The sequence below is a fragment of the Oikopleura dioica genome, chromosome XSR (genome assembly GCF_907165135.1).
Source record: "Oikopleura dioica chromosome XSR, OKI2018_I68_1.0, whole genome shotgun sequence".
NCBI lineage: Eukaryota > Metazoa > Chordata > Appendicularia > Copelata > Oikopleuridae > Oikopleura > Oikopleura dioica.
Window position 1 is genome coordinate 639,324 of NC_137294.1, and position 11,926 is coordinate 651,249.

At 44.9% G+C, this 11,926-nt stretch overlaps 5 protein-coding genes and 1 long non-coding RNA gene across 6 annotated transcripts; 1 reads left to right on the top strand and 5 right to left on the bottom strand.

Annotated features, from left to right (window-relative positions):
* Positions 1-1,838: 1,838 nt before the first annotated feature.
* On the top strand, positions 1,839-5,271 carry LOC145706664 (uncharacterized). The gene is made up of 4 exons (XM_081784090.1): positions 1,839-2,072; positions 2,113-2,218; positions 2,264-2,358; positions 5,185-5,271. Exons 1-4 carry the CDS (start codon positions 1,968-1,970, stop codon positions 5,269-5,271), a joined length of 393 nt encoding a protein of 130 aa, XP_081640216.1. The 5' UTR covers positions 1,839-1,967.
* LOC145707221 (uncharacterized) lies at positions 2,380-3,133 on the bottom strand. The gene is made up of 4 exons (XR_014134740.1): positions 2,825-3,133; positions 2,681-2,776; positions 2,513-2,629; positions 2,380-2,464 (listed from the first exon to the last, which is right to left on the bottom strand). It is a non-coding gene; the product is annotated as an uncharacterized LOC145707221 (long non-coding RNA).
* On the bottom strand, positions 3,080-5,074 carry LOC145707220 (uncharacterized). Its single transcript, XM_081784711.1, has 9 exons — positions 4,986-5,074; positions 4,895-4,935; positions 4,535-4,772; positions 4,387-4,477; positions 4,185-4,305; positions 3,915-4,138; positions 3,684-3,867; positions 3,409-3,532; positions 3,080-3,219 (listed from the first exon to the last, which is right to left on the bottom strand). Exons 1-9 carry the CDS (start codon positions 5,067-5,069, stop codon positions 3,139-3,141), a joined length of 1,188 nt encoding a protein of 395 aa, XP_081640837.1. The 5' UTR covers positions 5,070-5,074; the 3' UTR covers positions 3,080-3,138.
* Positions 5,272-6,789: 1,518 nt separating the features above from the next.
* On the bottom strand, positions 6,790-7,761 carry LOC145706942 (transmembrane protein 138-like). Its single transcript, XM_081784399.1, has 4 exons — positions 7,572-7,761; positions 7,430-7,527; positions 7,214-7,384; positions 6,790-7,172 (listed from the first exon to the last, which is right to left on the bottom strand). Exons 1-4 carry the CDS (start codon positions 7,759-7,761, stop codon positions 7,047-7,049), a joined length of 585 nt encoding a protein of 194 aa, XP_081640525.1. The 3' UTR covers positions 6,790-7,046.
* On the bottom strand, positions 7,712-9,065 carry LOC145706940 (uncharacterized). The gene is made up of 2 exons (XM_081784397.1): positions 8,174-9,065; positions 7,712-8,131 (listed from the first exon to the last, which is right to left on the bottom strand). The coding sequence occupies exons 1-2, from the start codon at positions 8,963-8,965 to the stop codon at positions 8,048-8,050; spliced, it is 876 nt and encodes a 291-aa protein (XP_081640523.1). The 5' UTR covers positions 8,966-9,065; the 3' UTR covers positions 7,712-8,047.
* A 354-nt stretch (positions 9,066-9,419) lies between these two features.
* Positions 9,420-11,916, bottom strand: LOC145706941 (protein YIPF5-like). Its single transcript, XM_081784398.1, has 3 exons — positions 11,720-11,916; positions 11,256-11,533; positions 9,420-10,844 (listed from the first exon to the last, which is right to left on the bottom strand). Exons 1-3 carry the CDS (start codon positions 11,886-11,888, stop codon positions 10,563-10,565), a joined length of 729 nt encoding a protein of 242 aa, XP_081640524.1. The 5' UTR covers positions 11,889-11,916; the 3' UTR covers positions 9,420-10,562.
* Positions 11,917-11,926: the final 10 nt, after the last annotated feature.

Consider the following 11,926-nt stretch of genomic DNA (forward strand, 5'->3'; position numbering starts at 1 on the left):
TACTGATACCAATGATACTTAAGGGTGTCAACATCGATAAGAGACATTCGACTCATAAGAGATACCCTTACTCAATCGATGTTGACACCCTTAAAACCATTCTTTTTTCCAAATTCAACGGGAACTCTATACGATAAAAGGCCTGGTACACCCTTAATTTCTTGCCCCTTACTGCTTACTCTACTCAAGTTAAGGGTCTACGCTATCTTGTTTTGGATTTTGAAATATTTAAGGGTATAGCTGTAGCTTGGACAAGAAAAGCTTCATTTATGCGATTTTCGTATAATACTTTGGGCTTCTTTTAAGGGTATCAACTCTGATATTATTACCCATACAGTATGGGAAATAATACAGTATGGGAAATAATAGAGGCAAATTCATTACAAAATAAATTCTAATCCAAGTATTCCTATTTTCTATCGATTGAAATAGCGGTAAACGCCGGGGCAATCCACATCATCTCCGGATTTCCGGAGTGAACTAAATCGGATCAAGCGAGCTAAAATACCGATTTCCGGGTTCAGAACCAGCGCTTCTTTTTGAATTAAAAATAAGCTTACTTCTGGTTAGTTGTACAGTGTAGAATCTACAGTAGCAACCGCCAGTTTTACGAACGGGAATTCAATTGTGATGCAGGATTACGTATTCGTGTCAATTACATTTTCCACCTTCTCAACGGGAGAGGCCCTCCTTAATCAGCATAATGAATTCTCAATTTACGCGGTTTATCGATTTGTGCGTTTTCTCCTTGCGACGAACAGACCCGCCGAAATTCTCAACCGTCAGATGCGCCCCAGTCCGTAGACTGTTCTTCCTGCACGTCAATGTTGAGGTCCCATGATCGGACAAATGTCAAAGCTGACATTTCCGATTCTCGAGCGAGCAAGTCTGCGAATGTCTGAATTAACATTCCGCGACTGGGAGACCGTCCCTCCCTGTTGCTCGGAGGGTTGCCATCACCTGATTCAGGTCACGAGAGGTAGTTTCCAGCCAAACAAATGGCCACTACAGATGGTAGTTTGACGTACTGGAAAAAAATGGGAGGAGATTAAACTGCAGATCTGCCACCAAGGATACTTGCTCATCAATTGCTCATCAATGTTGAGAGGAAAAAGGAAATTCTAGGGAAGACTCTGAAAATCCGATCTCTTGGATTTTGACTGTAAAAATGAAAGAACTATGTTTCTAGCAAAATCTTGTATGGTAGTAGGGGGTTATTATTCGAGCTGCCCCTAACCCCAAACCTAACCCACGTGACTAGCCCCCGGGACCCCCAGCTGAGGCCTAAACCAGGGGCTTCGCCCCCGGACCCCCTTTAAGAGTTCCCAATCCCTAACTCTAACCAGAAGCCCAGATTCTAGAGATATTCGAGGTCTCAAATCATAGGCTCGAATGATAGCCCCTCTTTACGTCTTCTATAATTCTCGATATTAGGCTAGGCAGCTTGTCAGAAAGTAGATCCGGGCGCGGATTTGAAATGGATCCTCTTGCGCAGATTCTTTCGCTCACTTTGCTTCTTCTCGTTCACTTTTCAAGATGAAGGTGTTTTCTTTAAATGTTTTTGCGTCACTTGCCCTGGCCAGAGATCGCATGTATCCTCTGCATGTGGAACATTCATTCAGGATGGACTCGAAGGAGATGTCCTTGCCTTTAGGGAAGAGGTTTTTTTTCATCACTCCCGAAAACGGAAAGTTAACCATAGCAGCTGCTATAGGTGAGTCGGTCTTGATGACGAGTTCCACAGGTTGGACTTTATGTAACAAAAAAGAGAGAAGCTTCGCGAAGTTGGTAGATTTTGGTAGATACCATTTGGTATTGAGGATGATTTTACTAAAAAACGGAACCTTTCAAAAGAAGAAACTTTGAAGCTGGACGGCTTCTACTATAACCATCTCAAACTCGGCTACAATGGCTTCATCGGCGGCTCGAACTCGCAGCGAGACTTCCGGATAATCCCAATTCTTTTGATGAATTACGATATGTCCCTGAGAGGCGGAACAGTGCGCTATACTGCGAAAGAGAGAGGGAAGTTTCGGGAGGAATTAATCACCATCTCTCGAGAAATGTTCAAGGTACGGAAACTGAGCAGTCACGAGGAGAGTGATTTCCTAGATTTCGTGGAATCAGCCCAAATGTATTCTGATGACCTGGGACGAAATGATGCCAGTGGACGGGCATCAATGTAACACGCGTCATTCTGGCAAGAATCAGTTTCAAGGTGAGCGAAAATGGCCTCGTGACCAAATCTTCCACTCTCTTTCAGCTGCCCTTTTGTGGGAGGGAGACAGTACTGTCCTCTTCACCAACTACGAGGATATTCAGATGCCCTTGGACTGCGTTTCCAAAAGATATGCCATGGTAAGAGTCGGAAAAATATGTCATTAGTATTTATTTAATATAACTTGTGTCTGGGTAGATGTTCAACACGGGTTCTTGTCTAGCAAAGAGTCGTCTTCGAAACCACCTAGAAAAGCAGTCAGTGTCTGGCTTATGTGAATTTGTCTGAAGTTACCTCTCCGTGGCAGCATTTCTCCTCGGCGAGGACGAAGTCTCGTGCCTTTCCATTCGAATTATGGCAGCATCCACGAACAGTAGACGCGATGGGCTTGTTTCCACAGCAAATGTCCGGCTTATGAGAGGAGCATTAGACTGACTTACAGAAAAAGAGGCTTAGGCTTACCTTAACCCACAGCGGATTTGGCTGGGATGGAACAGTGCCTTTCCCCAGGCAAGAAATTGATACTTCGGATTCCGAAAGCTCAGCACTACTTTGCTCCTTAAAAATAGCTAATATAGGCGCTTTCCGTTAATTGAATAGTCCCACCGAAAAGTCAGGGATGCTGCCAGAGAGAGTGCTTTCCGTGACGCTGGGATCGTGCATTTTCTGAATGACGGTTACAACAGTTTCTTGGATTTGCTCGTTCGTAGTGTCTCCGTTTTCGAAACCAAGGGTGTAGGAAATGGTGGCTACGTCGGAGGGATACGCTCCAGCAGCTTCGGCTTCAGCGATGAGGTACTCTTCTATGTCTTCAAAAGACTGGAAAGATTCGCCAGCCGCGGAGAGAGCAGTTGAAATCGCGCTAAAATTGGCAACAGCTCGTCTTTTTCGAACAGGGAGACGACCCTTGGGCGTGGCGATCAGGGAGCTTCAGATTCAACTTCTCCGGATGCCACGGAAACACTTGTGGCGATGTTGACGTCTGTCACGTGGACAGAGACCTTAACAATCTGTTGACGCGTTCATTCACTCTTTTCATACTTATTCTGCTGGATTTAAGTATAAAATGGCAGCTTATGGAAAAAAAGTATAAGATGTCATGTCCTGTCAAAGATTTCCATCGTGCAATTTTTACCCCAGGCACATTTTATATAATATTATGTTTTATATCTAATCCGGCTTTTACGTACGTCAATGGACAACTCCTTCGCAACAAGATCCTCAATCATAACTTCCAAAAGCAACTCCCAAATCGTCGCTGCTCGCGCGGAGAGAGTACTCGGATCAATCGAGAATAAGAAGGCCAATGGGTCACTAAAAGAGGTAGTCATGCGCTAGGCTGACAGTTGGGCGAATATCAGAAGCGTCGGCCCGCACATCGGAAGAGAGACATTCATTTTTCCATTACGTGTTTCCTGTCTATTTCGAAGGCATGCTGTGGTGATATTTTCTGCTCCCCACTCACCTTGAATCCACAGCTAGCTGTTGATCAGTCAGCGTTATCTGAACTTTAGCCGAGTTGTCGTTGCAGCTATACTCGCTGCTAGTCGATGGGTTGATCGGAACCGTCCAGATCGATTCGTAAAAGTCAGGGTCGTAGGCGCAACTGACAGAAAAGTCTGTATTTCCAGCAGCGTCCGTAGTAAATCCTGAAAGAAAAGAGGGCAAAAATGGGTCGATCGGAAGCAAAAAATACCTTCGAGACAAGAAGCGACTGCATCAAAAGAGTGAAGAGAGGGACTGATGGATTTGTAGACAAGAGTTGTTTCGTACTGGGTCGAGCCAACTTCCAGCTCGCCGCATTCCGTGAAGCTCCGAGAGTCCGTGCACTCGAGATAGTTGCTCGCGTCCCAGATCATCGAAGAGCCATATGGAACGTCCTTCTCTCCGAGCACAGTCTTGAAGCAGCCATTCGAATGGCTGCAAGGTGGCACAATATTAATTCACCTTAATAGGAAAGGCTTACCCTTCGTGCGCCAAAATTCCCACAAAAGGAGTTTGGCCAGCATCATCTTCTGTCCAAGAAGGAGGACCGTTGTGGTAGGAGAATACGCTGAAAGTTTGGACGTTGTTCGAGACCAAGGCAACTTAGATATTGGTCAAAGACAGATACTTAGATAACGTCTAGACTACTGGCAGTAATGCTATTTTGATGTCATGATCAAGTCCTTGGAAGGTCTTTTTAGCGCCATCAGGGCCAACTACGTCAACCCATGTCGCGGAGAATGCGTTTTCCAGCGAGAAGCTTTCCCACTCTGTCTGACAAAGGATTAGTTGCTTGTCAACTCGGCTAGGAGCAAATAAATGGAAACGAACCTGTGTTCTGATCGTTGCTTCAACGCCTGCTCGGAAAAAGCCATCCACGAACGTGGAATAGTGCACACTCGGCGCCCCAGATGTCTGGAAATCGCCCATGAACGGTGCCATAACTATCTTGTGACCATAATCGCTTTGCAACGTCTGAGAGGTGGAGTTTAGCCCAGTACTAGGGCCGTCGAAAGAAATGGAACCGTCGAAGTTGACAAAAGCAGAGTCGAATTCACGATTTCCAAAAAGCTTTCGAGGGAATGATTAATCATAAATTACTCCTCGCATATGGGATTTGACGTAGAGCCAGTCATAGAATAAGCTTTAGGCAGAAAGGTAAGGTTATGGAAAATGGAGGTTCTGATTCCGAGCTTGAAAGGCGACGCGAAGAAAATCTGCTGCCCATTTTGCTAAAATACGGTTACTCTCTCTTGAAACTCTCTCTCTTTTCGAATCTTACTGTTATGGTCGGCTGAAAAGGGTAGTCTCCGACAAGGATTGCTCCTCGCGTTACAGCTGATAACAGACTGACCAAAAGCTTCATTTTCAGATTCGAAAGGAGATTGATAAGCTCCAAGAGTTTGGGTTCATTTAAGTACTCAATCGTAAAGAAAGGCCTTCTCATCGGGCGAATAATGATTGCAATTAAACCTGTTTAGGTGGAAATAAACGTCGACACTCGTCTCAAGTCAGCCTATCATCACCCGTTTTCGAGGACGAAGAAGGTATCGCAGGAAAGTGGTTAAAAAACATTCGTGCTTGCATTGAAAAAAATGACTGTAATAACCAATGAAAGCTCAAAAGCGCAAGTAACTTTGGAAAGAAAGGACACTTTGCCTACAAAATCGACGGAGAAACAGTCGTCCATCCCTTCGACTGGAAGAAGGGGATCAAATACGAAGAAGCGAGTCTTTTGTGAAACTGCCATTTAATCCTTCCAAACACAAAGCATAGTCGAACACGTGATCTCCCGAAACTTCTTTTCAATAAATTCAAATGTACAAACTCCTAAAAAATGACTTCAAGAGACAAAATTAAGAGACAGAAGAGTCTAAATCGAGTTCGTTTTCAAACGCAGGAAACGCACTTTTCCTCCTGGCCGAGGCGCAAGAAAACCGCAATCAACAAAAACGAGGAGATCAAAAAGAAACTGCACAATGAGTCGGCTCCAACGGATTATGTAATCGGTAAATTCGAGAGTTCGGAGTGTCTAGGAGCCGAGCAAAAGTGATTAATGACCTTGGCTGCTTGACTTTCATTGATAGGCGCGGGAATCGGAAACTTTAATGAATGCTCCGCTGCTAGAAAGATTATACTATCACTTTGAGCTAATTGCGGCTAATTATTTTCAAAATTGAAGGCCGGAATTGAAGCTAGCGATTCCTGTCCGACAGCGTTCTTGATCTCATGCTGGCCTGCACGCTGACCGTGAGCAATTTCGAAGTAGATCTAGTAACCCTTATTTTTGCCATTCAGAGGCATCAAATTCTGCAAATCTTGCCTTCTTCTCATCGAAACGCGCTGAAGATTTATCTCCATGCTCAAACAGGGGCGGCGAAAGAAAGGGACAAAAAGGAAGGAACGGTTTTCTGAAACAACTACTTTTCTTCCTCGACTAAATTTTCAACTCTTGAGAAACCTGGAAACAGTCTTCGGAAGAAAATCAGCATTCAAGGAAAAAGTGTATTATGTATAAAATAAACGATTTCTTTGACGCATCTTGACTCTCTTGATTAATTCTGGCTTCGAAAGGTCAACCAGTTTCTTGTAGCAAAAGACGCTAGCTAGGAGAATCAGTGTTTTTCGGAGTATTTTGAGTTGAAGTCGACCGAGTGTTCGGTTTCTTCACAAGACTATCAACGAAAAATGACGCAAAGTTGCGCCGGGTATAATATATAAACAAGGACGGTGCCACTGGAGCGAATGTGAAAGCCGAACTCGCCGATTGAGCATTTACTAGCATCAGAGCAGAATGAGATTTCTTTTCAACCTTTCGATTTTGCTTTTTTCCTCGAGCAGAGCCGCCCTGGCTCTCTTCCGGGAGCTGGAACAAATGGTACCTCGCCACCAAAACGGAGTAGCTAGCTTGTACACGCCGCGCTACGCCAGAAGCCGCAGAAAACCAAACTCGCCAAAGATCCTCGACTACTATATCTACCTGTCGAACACGAGACAGCGAGGACAATAAATTCAACTTCTAGGCTACAAGTTCTAGCTCTGTTTTTTTTTGCACTGGCAGAGCTTTTCTGGCCGCGCAAAAAGATGATTCTGGTTTTATTCACATTTTACAAATAAACTTTTATTTGAAACAAACTTTGAAAAAAAATGAGGTTGATTTTGGCAATTGTTGTTCATGTAAGAAAATGGAAGAGTAGAAAAATATTTTCATCGTAAAAAATAAAATGCGACTTTGAACAGTTTCAGCTGCCGCGGAAAAGGCTCAGCTGCGTGTTTTGGGTTTTTCTGTACAGCATGTGACATCTTTGGCGAAGTCGGAACGAATGACGGACGACTTGGATCATCATTGCGCTAGCGTGAGGTTCCAGAGCCTCTCGGAGTAGAACACTGGGTCGCGGATTCTTAGCGATGCCCGCAGCAGCGAGTAGTAGTAAAAAGGAGCGAACCAGCGCTGGAGAACGAAAAACACCTGCGAAAAGGTCTCAATCTGTTATTTTTAATAGTTCGTACCATGAAGCCATTTTTGCCCCAAATACTGATCCAGTCGGCGACATCTTCAGCGGTTAAATCTAGCCGAACGTTGACAGAAATGATGATGACGACGACAGAGATGGCGGCGTAAATGGAGAGACTTATGAAATAAGAGCGGAACTTGCGACACAGACGCCAAAGTTGCCCCGTCTGAGAAGAATGTTTCAATTGCGTCATGAGTTTACGCGAACTTGCCTGAACTGGATATGTGTAAAACACGGAGAGGAAGAAAATCAGGAGGGAGAGGGCTAGGAGAATCAGCTGAAAGACCAAAACCACGAGTTGGACGTAGCCTAGAAGTAGATCGATATGGAAAGCCTTAGGAAATGAAATGAACCTGTGCGCGCCAAGGAGTCGATAGCTACATTAGCCACTAAGTCGTATAAAATAAACGTCACTTGCAGAAATATCATCACTCGATTACTCCCACTCATTTTCCTTCTCTGCTCTAAAAATAGAATTTTCAGAAAACAAGAGTAACTAACAATCAATTGGATTAATGGGCAGAAAACAGCTGTGCACGGCATCTTCTGTGTCTTCAAGGATGATTTAAGCGATATATGATCGTGCGTTTTTAGTTTTTAAGGAATTACGGAAATACGGAGAAATGAAAGGGAACTCTTTTTCAGTCGTTTTTTTCAATGAGGGGTAGAAGAAAAGAAGAGAAATTGGGCGTATTTACAAATGATTAGCTTTTTTTATATGGTTTGTAATTGAGCTGGAGATTCTACGAGCTGGGTCTTCATCTTTTTTGGATTTCTCAAAAGATCGAATTGATGATTTCACGAATTTCAGGCACATCGAAAGCCGAGATCACTGCTGATCTGTTTGGCGCTGGACTTTGAACCTTCGCGGATTTTCTCCGCGGTCGATCGGAATGATCACATTTGTTAAATGCTGTAAATTTTCAAGAATCAGTTTCGCAATTTTCAATCCTACCTTTATAATGGGCGAAAGATATCGCGCTGCCTGCATGTTGTTATCGATCAGCCTCCTGTCTTTGTCGAGCCTGTCCACGTCGTTTCCATATCTCGGATCGGCGTACAGCACGTCCGCGGTCCTGTGCAGCTGGCTGCTCCACTGAAGAAGTGCGTTCCCAAGCTCGTCCAAGGGATTGCCCAAGTCGCGAACGACCGGGTTGGGTGGCGGCTCGCGGGACGGATCGTTGTATCGTGGCCTGTCGTTCGGATTGATGCCGCGCTTGGACGCCTTAACGCACTCGATGAAGTTGCGCTGGAAGATCGACATGTTTCGTATTTTGGTGGCTTCCTCGCCGCGGCCCATTTCGGGCGCGTAGCCTTCCTCTTCGTTTCGCTGGTTGTTGATAACGCGTCCCTCCTGCACTGTCGGCGGGGGCCGCGGCCACTGCGAGTTCAGAACGTCGTTGTTGACAATGGAAAACTGCGAAATCGCCGCTTGATTGGGCTGGAGCTCGATACCTTGTCGAATAAGCCGGAGATTGTCGCTGTTAGGCATTCCAAAGGTGGCCACATCGAACTCGCCTTCGTTGAGCTTTTCAATGACGACTTCTTTGAGCTGCTGGATGGTTGCGTCCTCGGCTATATTGATTTCTATGTAAGAAGAGTTGGGCAAAAGGACCTTCAGGGTTAACTCTGCACGAGCGCTTGGCTCGGCGATAGACGTGCTGGGAGAGCTTCTTTGGTCTTCGGGGATCCGAGACGGAGCTGCTTCTCGCACAGGCGATGCTGGGCTGGGCTGTTCAGAGGGCATAGGAGCGTCGACGGGGAAGGAACGCGGGGCCGATCGATGGATTGAGTAATCTTCGCGTGGCCGTGGTCTTCGAGTACGTCCTGTTTGAGAAGGTTTGGAAATCGCATTATCGAGATTATTAATTAATTCAAATGAGCGGTAACAGAATGAATTTCCGGTGATTTTCAAAATAGCAAAAGGTCTTTCCGTTTCTGGATTTTGAATATATATTATTGATATCCCAGAAATTGAGATTCAATGAATAATTTCCAGTCACGGATTTCCAATCTAATCTCCTCCAAACCGCTCCTTGACAAGCTGGTCCGCCTGTAACTTTTCGTCGCCGATTCGGAGCGTAATTTGCGTCAAGTTGTAGATCTTCTTCAATCCCCGTGTCTTCCGCCTTTTGTAGTTGATCTTGTTGAGCAGGCAGCCAATGTCGTCGTCGGATTCGTACTCTACTTGGATCGTCTTCTTCTGCTCTTCCGAATAAAGCTCAAGGATGTGTTCCCGCCGTGATCTTTTTCGCGATTCAAAGTTTTTCGTGACGCCGCCTTCGACGCTCAGAACGATTTCTTGTTGGTAATTACGAGCGCGCTCGTGCAGCGAATGTGGCTCTTCGACCGTAACTGCGCTTCTGCCCAATCGGTCCTGCAGGTTTTCGCCGATGGTTACGCCTGGTAGACGCCTAATATCGAAAACATCTTGGGTCACAATCACGAACTGGACAGGTCTTCCTTTTCGCAGCCGTTCTTTGTCATTTTCAGCGCACTCGACGATTCCAAAGATCTTGCTTTTTTCGCGATCTACTCTTATCGTCAAGCTTAAACTGGTCTAAATATGGGTTCAGGAAATGAAGAAAGCTAACAACTTTCAATCTATATGCATTTTTTTCTATTTGGGCTCAGGAATTAATCTCTTGAAAATCATAGTTTATTACATACTTTCGTTTCGGTGAGAATGGTTCTCTAGGATTCGGAAGCCGGGTTTTTATTCACATTTTCCTAGTTTATTGTGTGTTAATTAGCGCTTTCTTTTCCGATTCCGAGGACCAAGGTTTTGATATAATTATGTGGTATAAAGAGTAATTGAGAAAATGGAAAGCCGGGATGTTTTCACGTCAATCTATTATTAAATTCTGGCGAAGCCGCTACGATGATCTTCCAGACCCTGACTCAGGTTTTCTACACAGCTTGCTAGGAACTCTTTCTTCAATTTAAAAAATAATCCCCCCATAAAAAGACCAATCCTAAAAGGCAGTCCAACTTGGTAGTCCTCTACTGGATTGTCTTTGAGGCCGAGTACGTTCAACTCTGCTCCGTACTCGATTTCGAAGCTCCCCTTCAGCGTCGCCGTGAGATAACAGAACGCATGCGCCGCTTTTACAAATTTAACATGAGTTATTAACAAGTTTCTGGATAAGTCGCTTTCGTCGCGTTCGGCTTCGGAGGTTCCGGGAGATATCCCGACCTCCATTCCCTTTTTGGGTCCGAATTTCTGTCTGAAGTTTCTATTTTTTTGGATTGATCGGAGTCGAAGTTTAAAATATTCATTTATTGTTATTTGTCCCAGTTTTTTTTCATCAGATTTCGTGTTAATTAGTGGCAAAAGGTAAAATTCAGAAAACGGTCAAAAGTGCGAAGACAGAATAAAGAATTGCACAGGGGTAAGCAACGAGCACTTGTTGCCTCTTCATTTCGAGCCCGTCGGAAAACAGCTTCGACGCGCTGACCGCACACCAGATCACGCTCGCGATGGAGCAAACAGTGCCGACGATGCCTCTCAGGTCGAAGAAGGGGAAGATGTTGAGCAAGGAGAGAAGCACGATCGGGAGGATGCAGTAGCCCAGGATCGAAGCGATCACGCCGAGGTGGGCGCCCTTTGGAGCCATCAAGTTCAGCTAGAGTAATGAATATGAAGAGGGGGAATTTTTAAGAAAACTGCTGTCGAGATTCATTCTTTCTAGTTTAAATTTTCTCTACGAGCGAAGAAAAAAAGGGAAAAGTACTTTTAGCTTATTTTTTTCCTTTTTTTATTCTTTCATATTTTCTCTACAAAAATAAGGGTCATTTGCGAGCAGCGCTTTTGACTGACTTTCCCTTTTTTCCCTTTTTATGACCTCTTATCTCATAAAACAAATTTGCGTAAGTGACCAAGGAAAACAAAAGGCTTTTGCCAAGCAAACAGGGTCAGTAACTGGGCTCGGAAACCTGTATACAAAACATGAGTCAGATTTTTTAAATACTGGCGAAGGTCTTCAAAGCCTGACTCAGGATTTCTACACAAGATCAGTAAATCAGCCTTGACTTACCAGAACCCACATGCCAACAACGCCGACCGCGCCAATTCCATAAATGTATCCAAAATGAACCTTTCCGGCCATGAGCATCGCCGTCCCCAGCGCCATGCAGAAAACGAATGGGCCCGTCAGATCGACCTCGTTGACAATGGCCGATTCGGTGTGTTTGAAAGGGTTGAGCACGGCGATGGTTTTCTGGTAGATGTGGTCGAAGTTGATGCCCAGTTCTTCGAGCAGCGGCGGCTCGGAGTCGAATGTGCCCGTGTAGGGATCGTGGTCTGTCGGCGGATCTGAAAGGAGGCTGAAAGAATGATAGCAAGGAGGTGATAAATGAAAATGTGATAAATGAGGAGTAAAGGTGTTACCAAAGGGATTCCCAGAGTGGAAGTTCGAAAACGAAGGTTTCGGCGAATAAAAAAGCAAAGCTTAACCACTTTAAAATAATGAAGTTCGCGATTTTATGGATTGTTTCTTACCCTGGTCCATGTTTTGACCGGCGAAGTTGGTCTGCGGCGTGAATTGGCCGCCGTCGTAGGCTTGGTTCGTGAACCCTTGATTCGAATACGCGTTCGGGTTGTAGCTGCCGTAAGAGGAGCCCTGCGCTTCCTGGTTGCCCCAGTCTGTGTTGTAGAAGCCGTCAGCCATTCTATGAAGAGAAGTCCTTATTTTCAGAAAAAAGTCAT

Excerpts from the sequence above, each read along its gene's own strand:
- LOC145706664 (XM_081784090.1), top strand. The coding sequence starts at position 1,968 with ATGAATTACGATATGTCCCTGAGAGGCGGAACAGTGCGCTATACTGCG. Across the intron at positions 2,073-2,112 it reads TCTCTCGAGAAATGTTCAAG|ATTTCGTGGAATCAGCCCAA; the intron begins GTACGGAAACTG and ends GTGATTTCCTAG. Across the intron at positions 2,219-2,263 it reads TGGCAAGAATCAGTTTCAAG|CTGCCCTTTTGTGGGAGGGA; the intron begins GTGAGCGAAAAT and ends ACTCTCTTTCAG.
- LOC145707220 (XM_081784711.1), bottom strand. The coding sequence starts at position 5,069 with ATGAAGCTTTTGGTCAGTCTGTTATCAGCTGTAACGCGAGGAGCAATC. Across the intron at positions 3,868-3,914 it reads AGTCGCTTCTTGTCTCGAAG|GATTTACTACGGACGCTGCT; the intron begins GTATTTTTTGCT and ends CTTTTCTTTCAG. Across the intron at positions 3,220-3,408 it reads CGAAGGAGTTGTCCATTGAC|GTCTCTGTCCACGTGACAGA; the intron begins GTACGTAAAAGC and ends CAGATTGTTAAG.
- LOC145706942 (XM_081784399.1), bottom strand. The coding sequence starts at position 7,761 with ATGCCGTGCACAGCTGTTTTCTGCCCATTAATCCAATTGATTGTTAGT. Across the intron at positions 7,528-7,571 it reads CGACTCCTTGGCGCGCACAG|GCTACGTCCAACTCGTGGTT; the intron begins GTTCATTTCATT and ends ATCTACTTCTAG. Across the intron at positions 7,173-7,213 it reads GGGGCAAAAATGGCTTCATG|GTGTTTTTCGTTCTCCAGCG; the intron begins GTACGAACTATT and ends ACCTTTTCGCAG.
- LOC145706940 (XM_081784397.1), bottom strand. The coding sequence starts at position 8,965 with ATGCCCTCTGAACAGCCCAGCCCAGCATCGCCTGTGCGAGAAGCAGCT. Across the intron at positions 8,132-8,173 it reads ATCTTTCGCCCATTATAAAG|CATTTAACAAATGTGATCAT; the intron begins GTAGGATTGAAA and ends GAAAATTTACAG.
- LOC145706941 (XM_081784398.1), bottom strand. The coding sequence starts at position 11,888 with ATGGCTGACGGCTTCTACAACACAGACTGGGGCAACCAGGAAGCGCAG. Across the intron at positions 11,534-11,719 it reads CGGTCAAAACATGGACCAGG|ATCCGCCGACAGACCACGAT; the intron begins GTAAGAAACAAT and ends GCCTCCTTTCAG. Across the intron at positions 10,845-11,255 it reads TTGTTGGCATGTGGGTTCTG|CTGAACTTGATGGCTCCAAA; the intron begins GTAAGTCAAGGC and ends TCATTACTCTAG.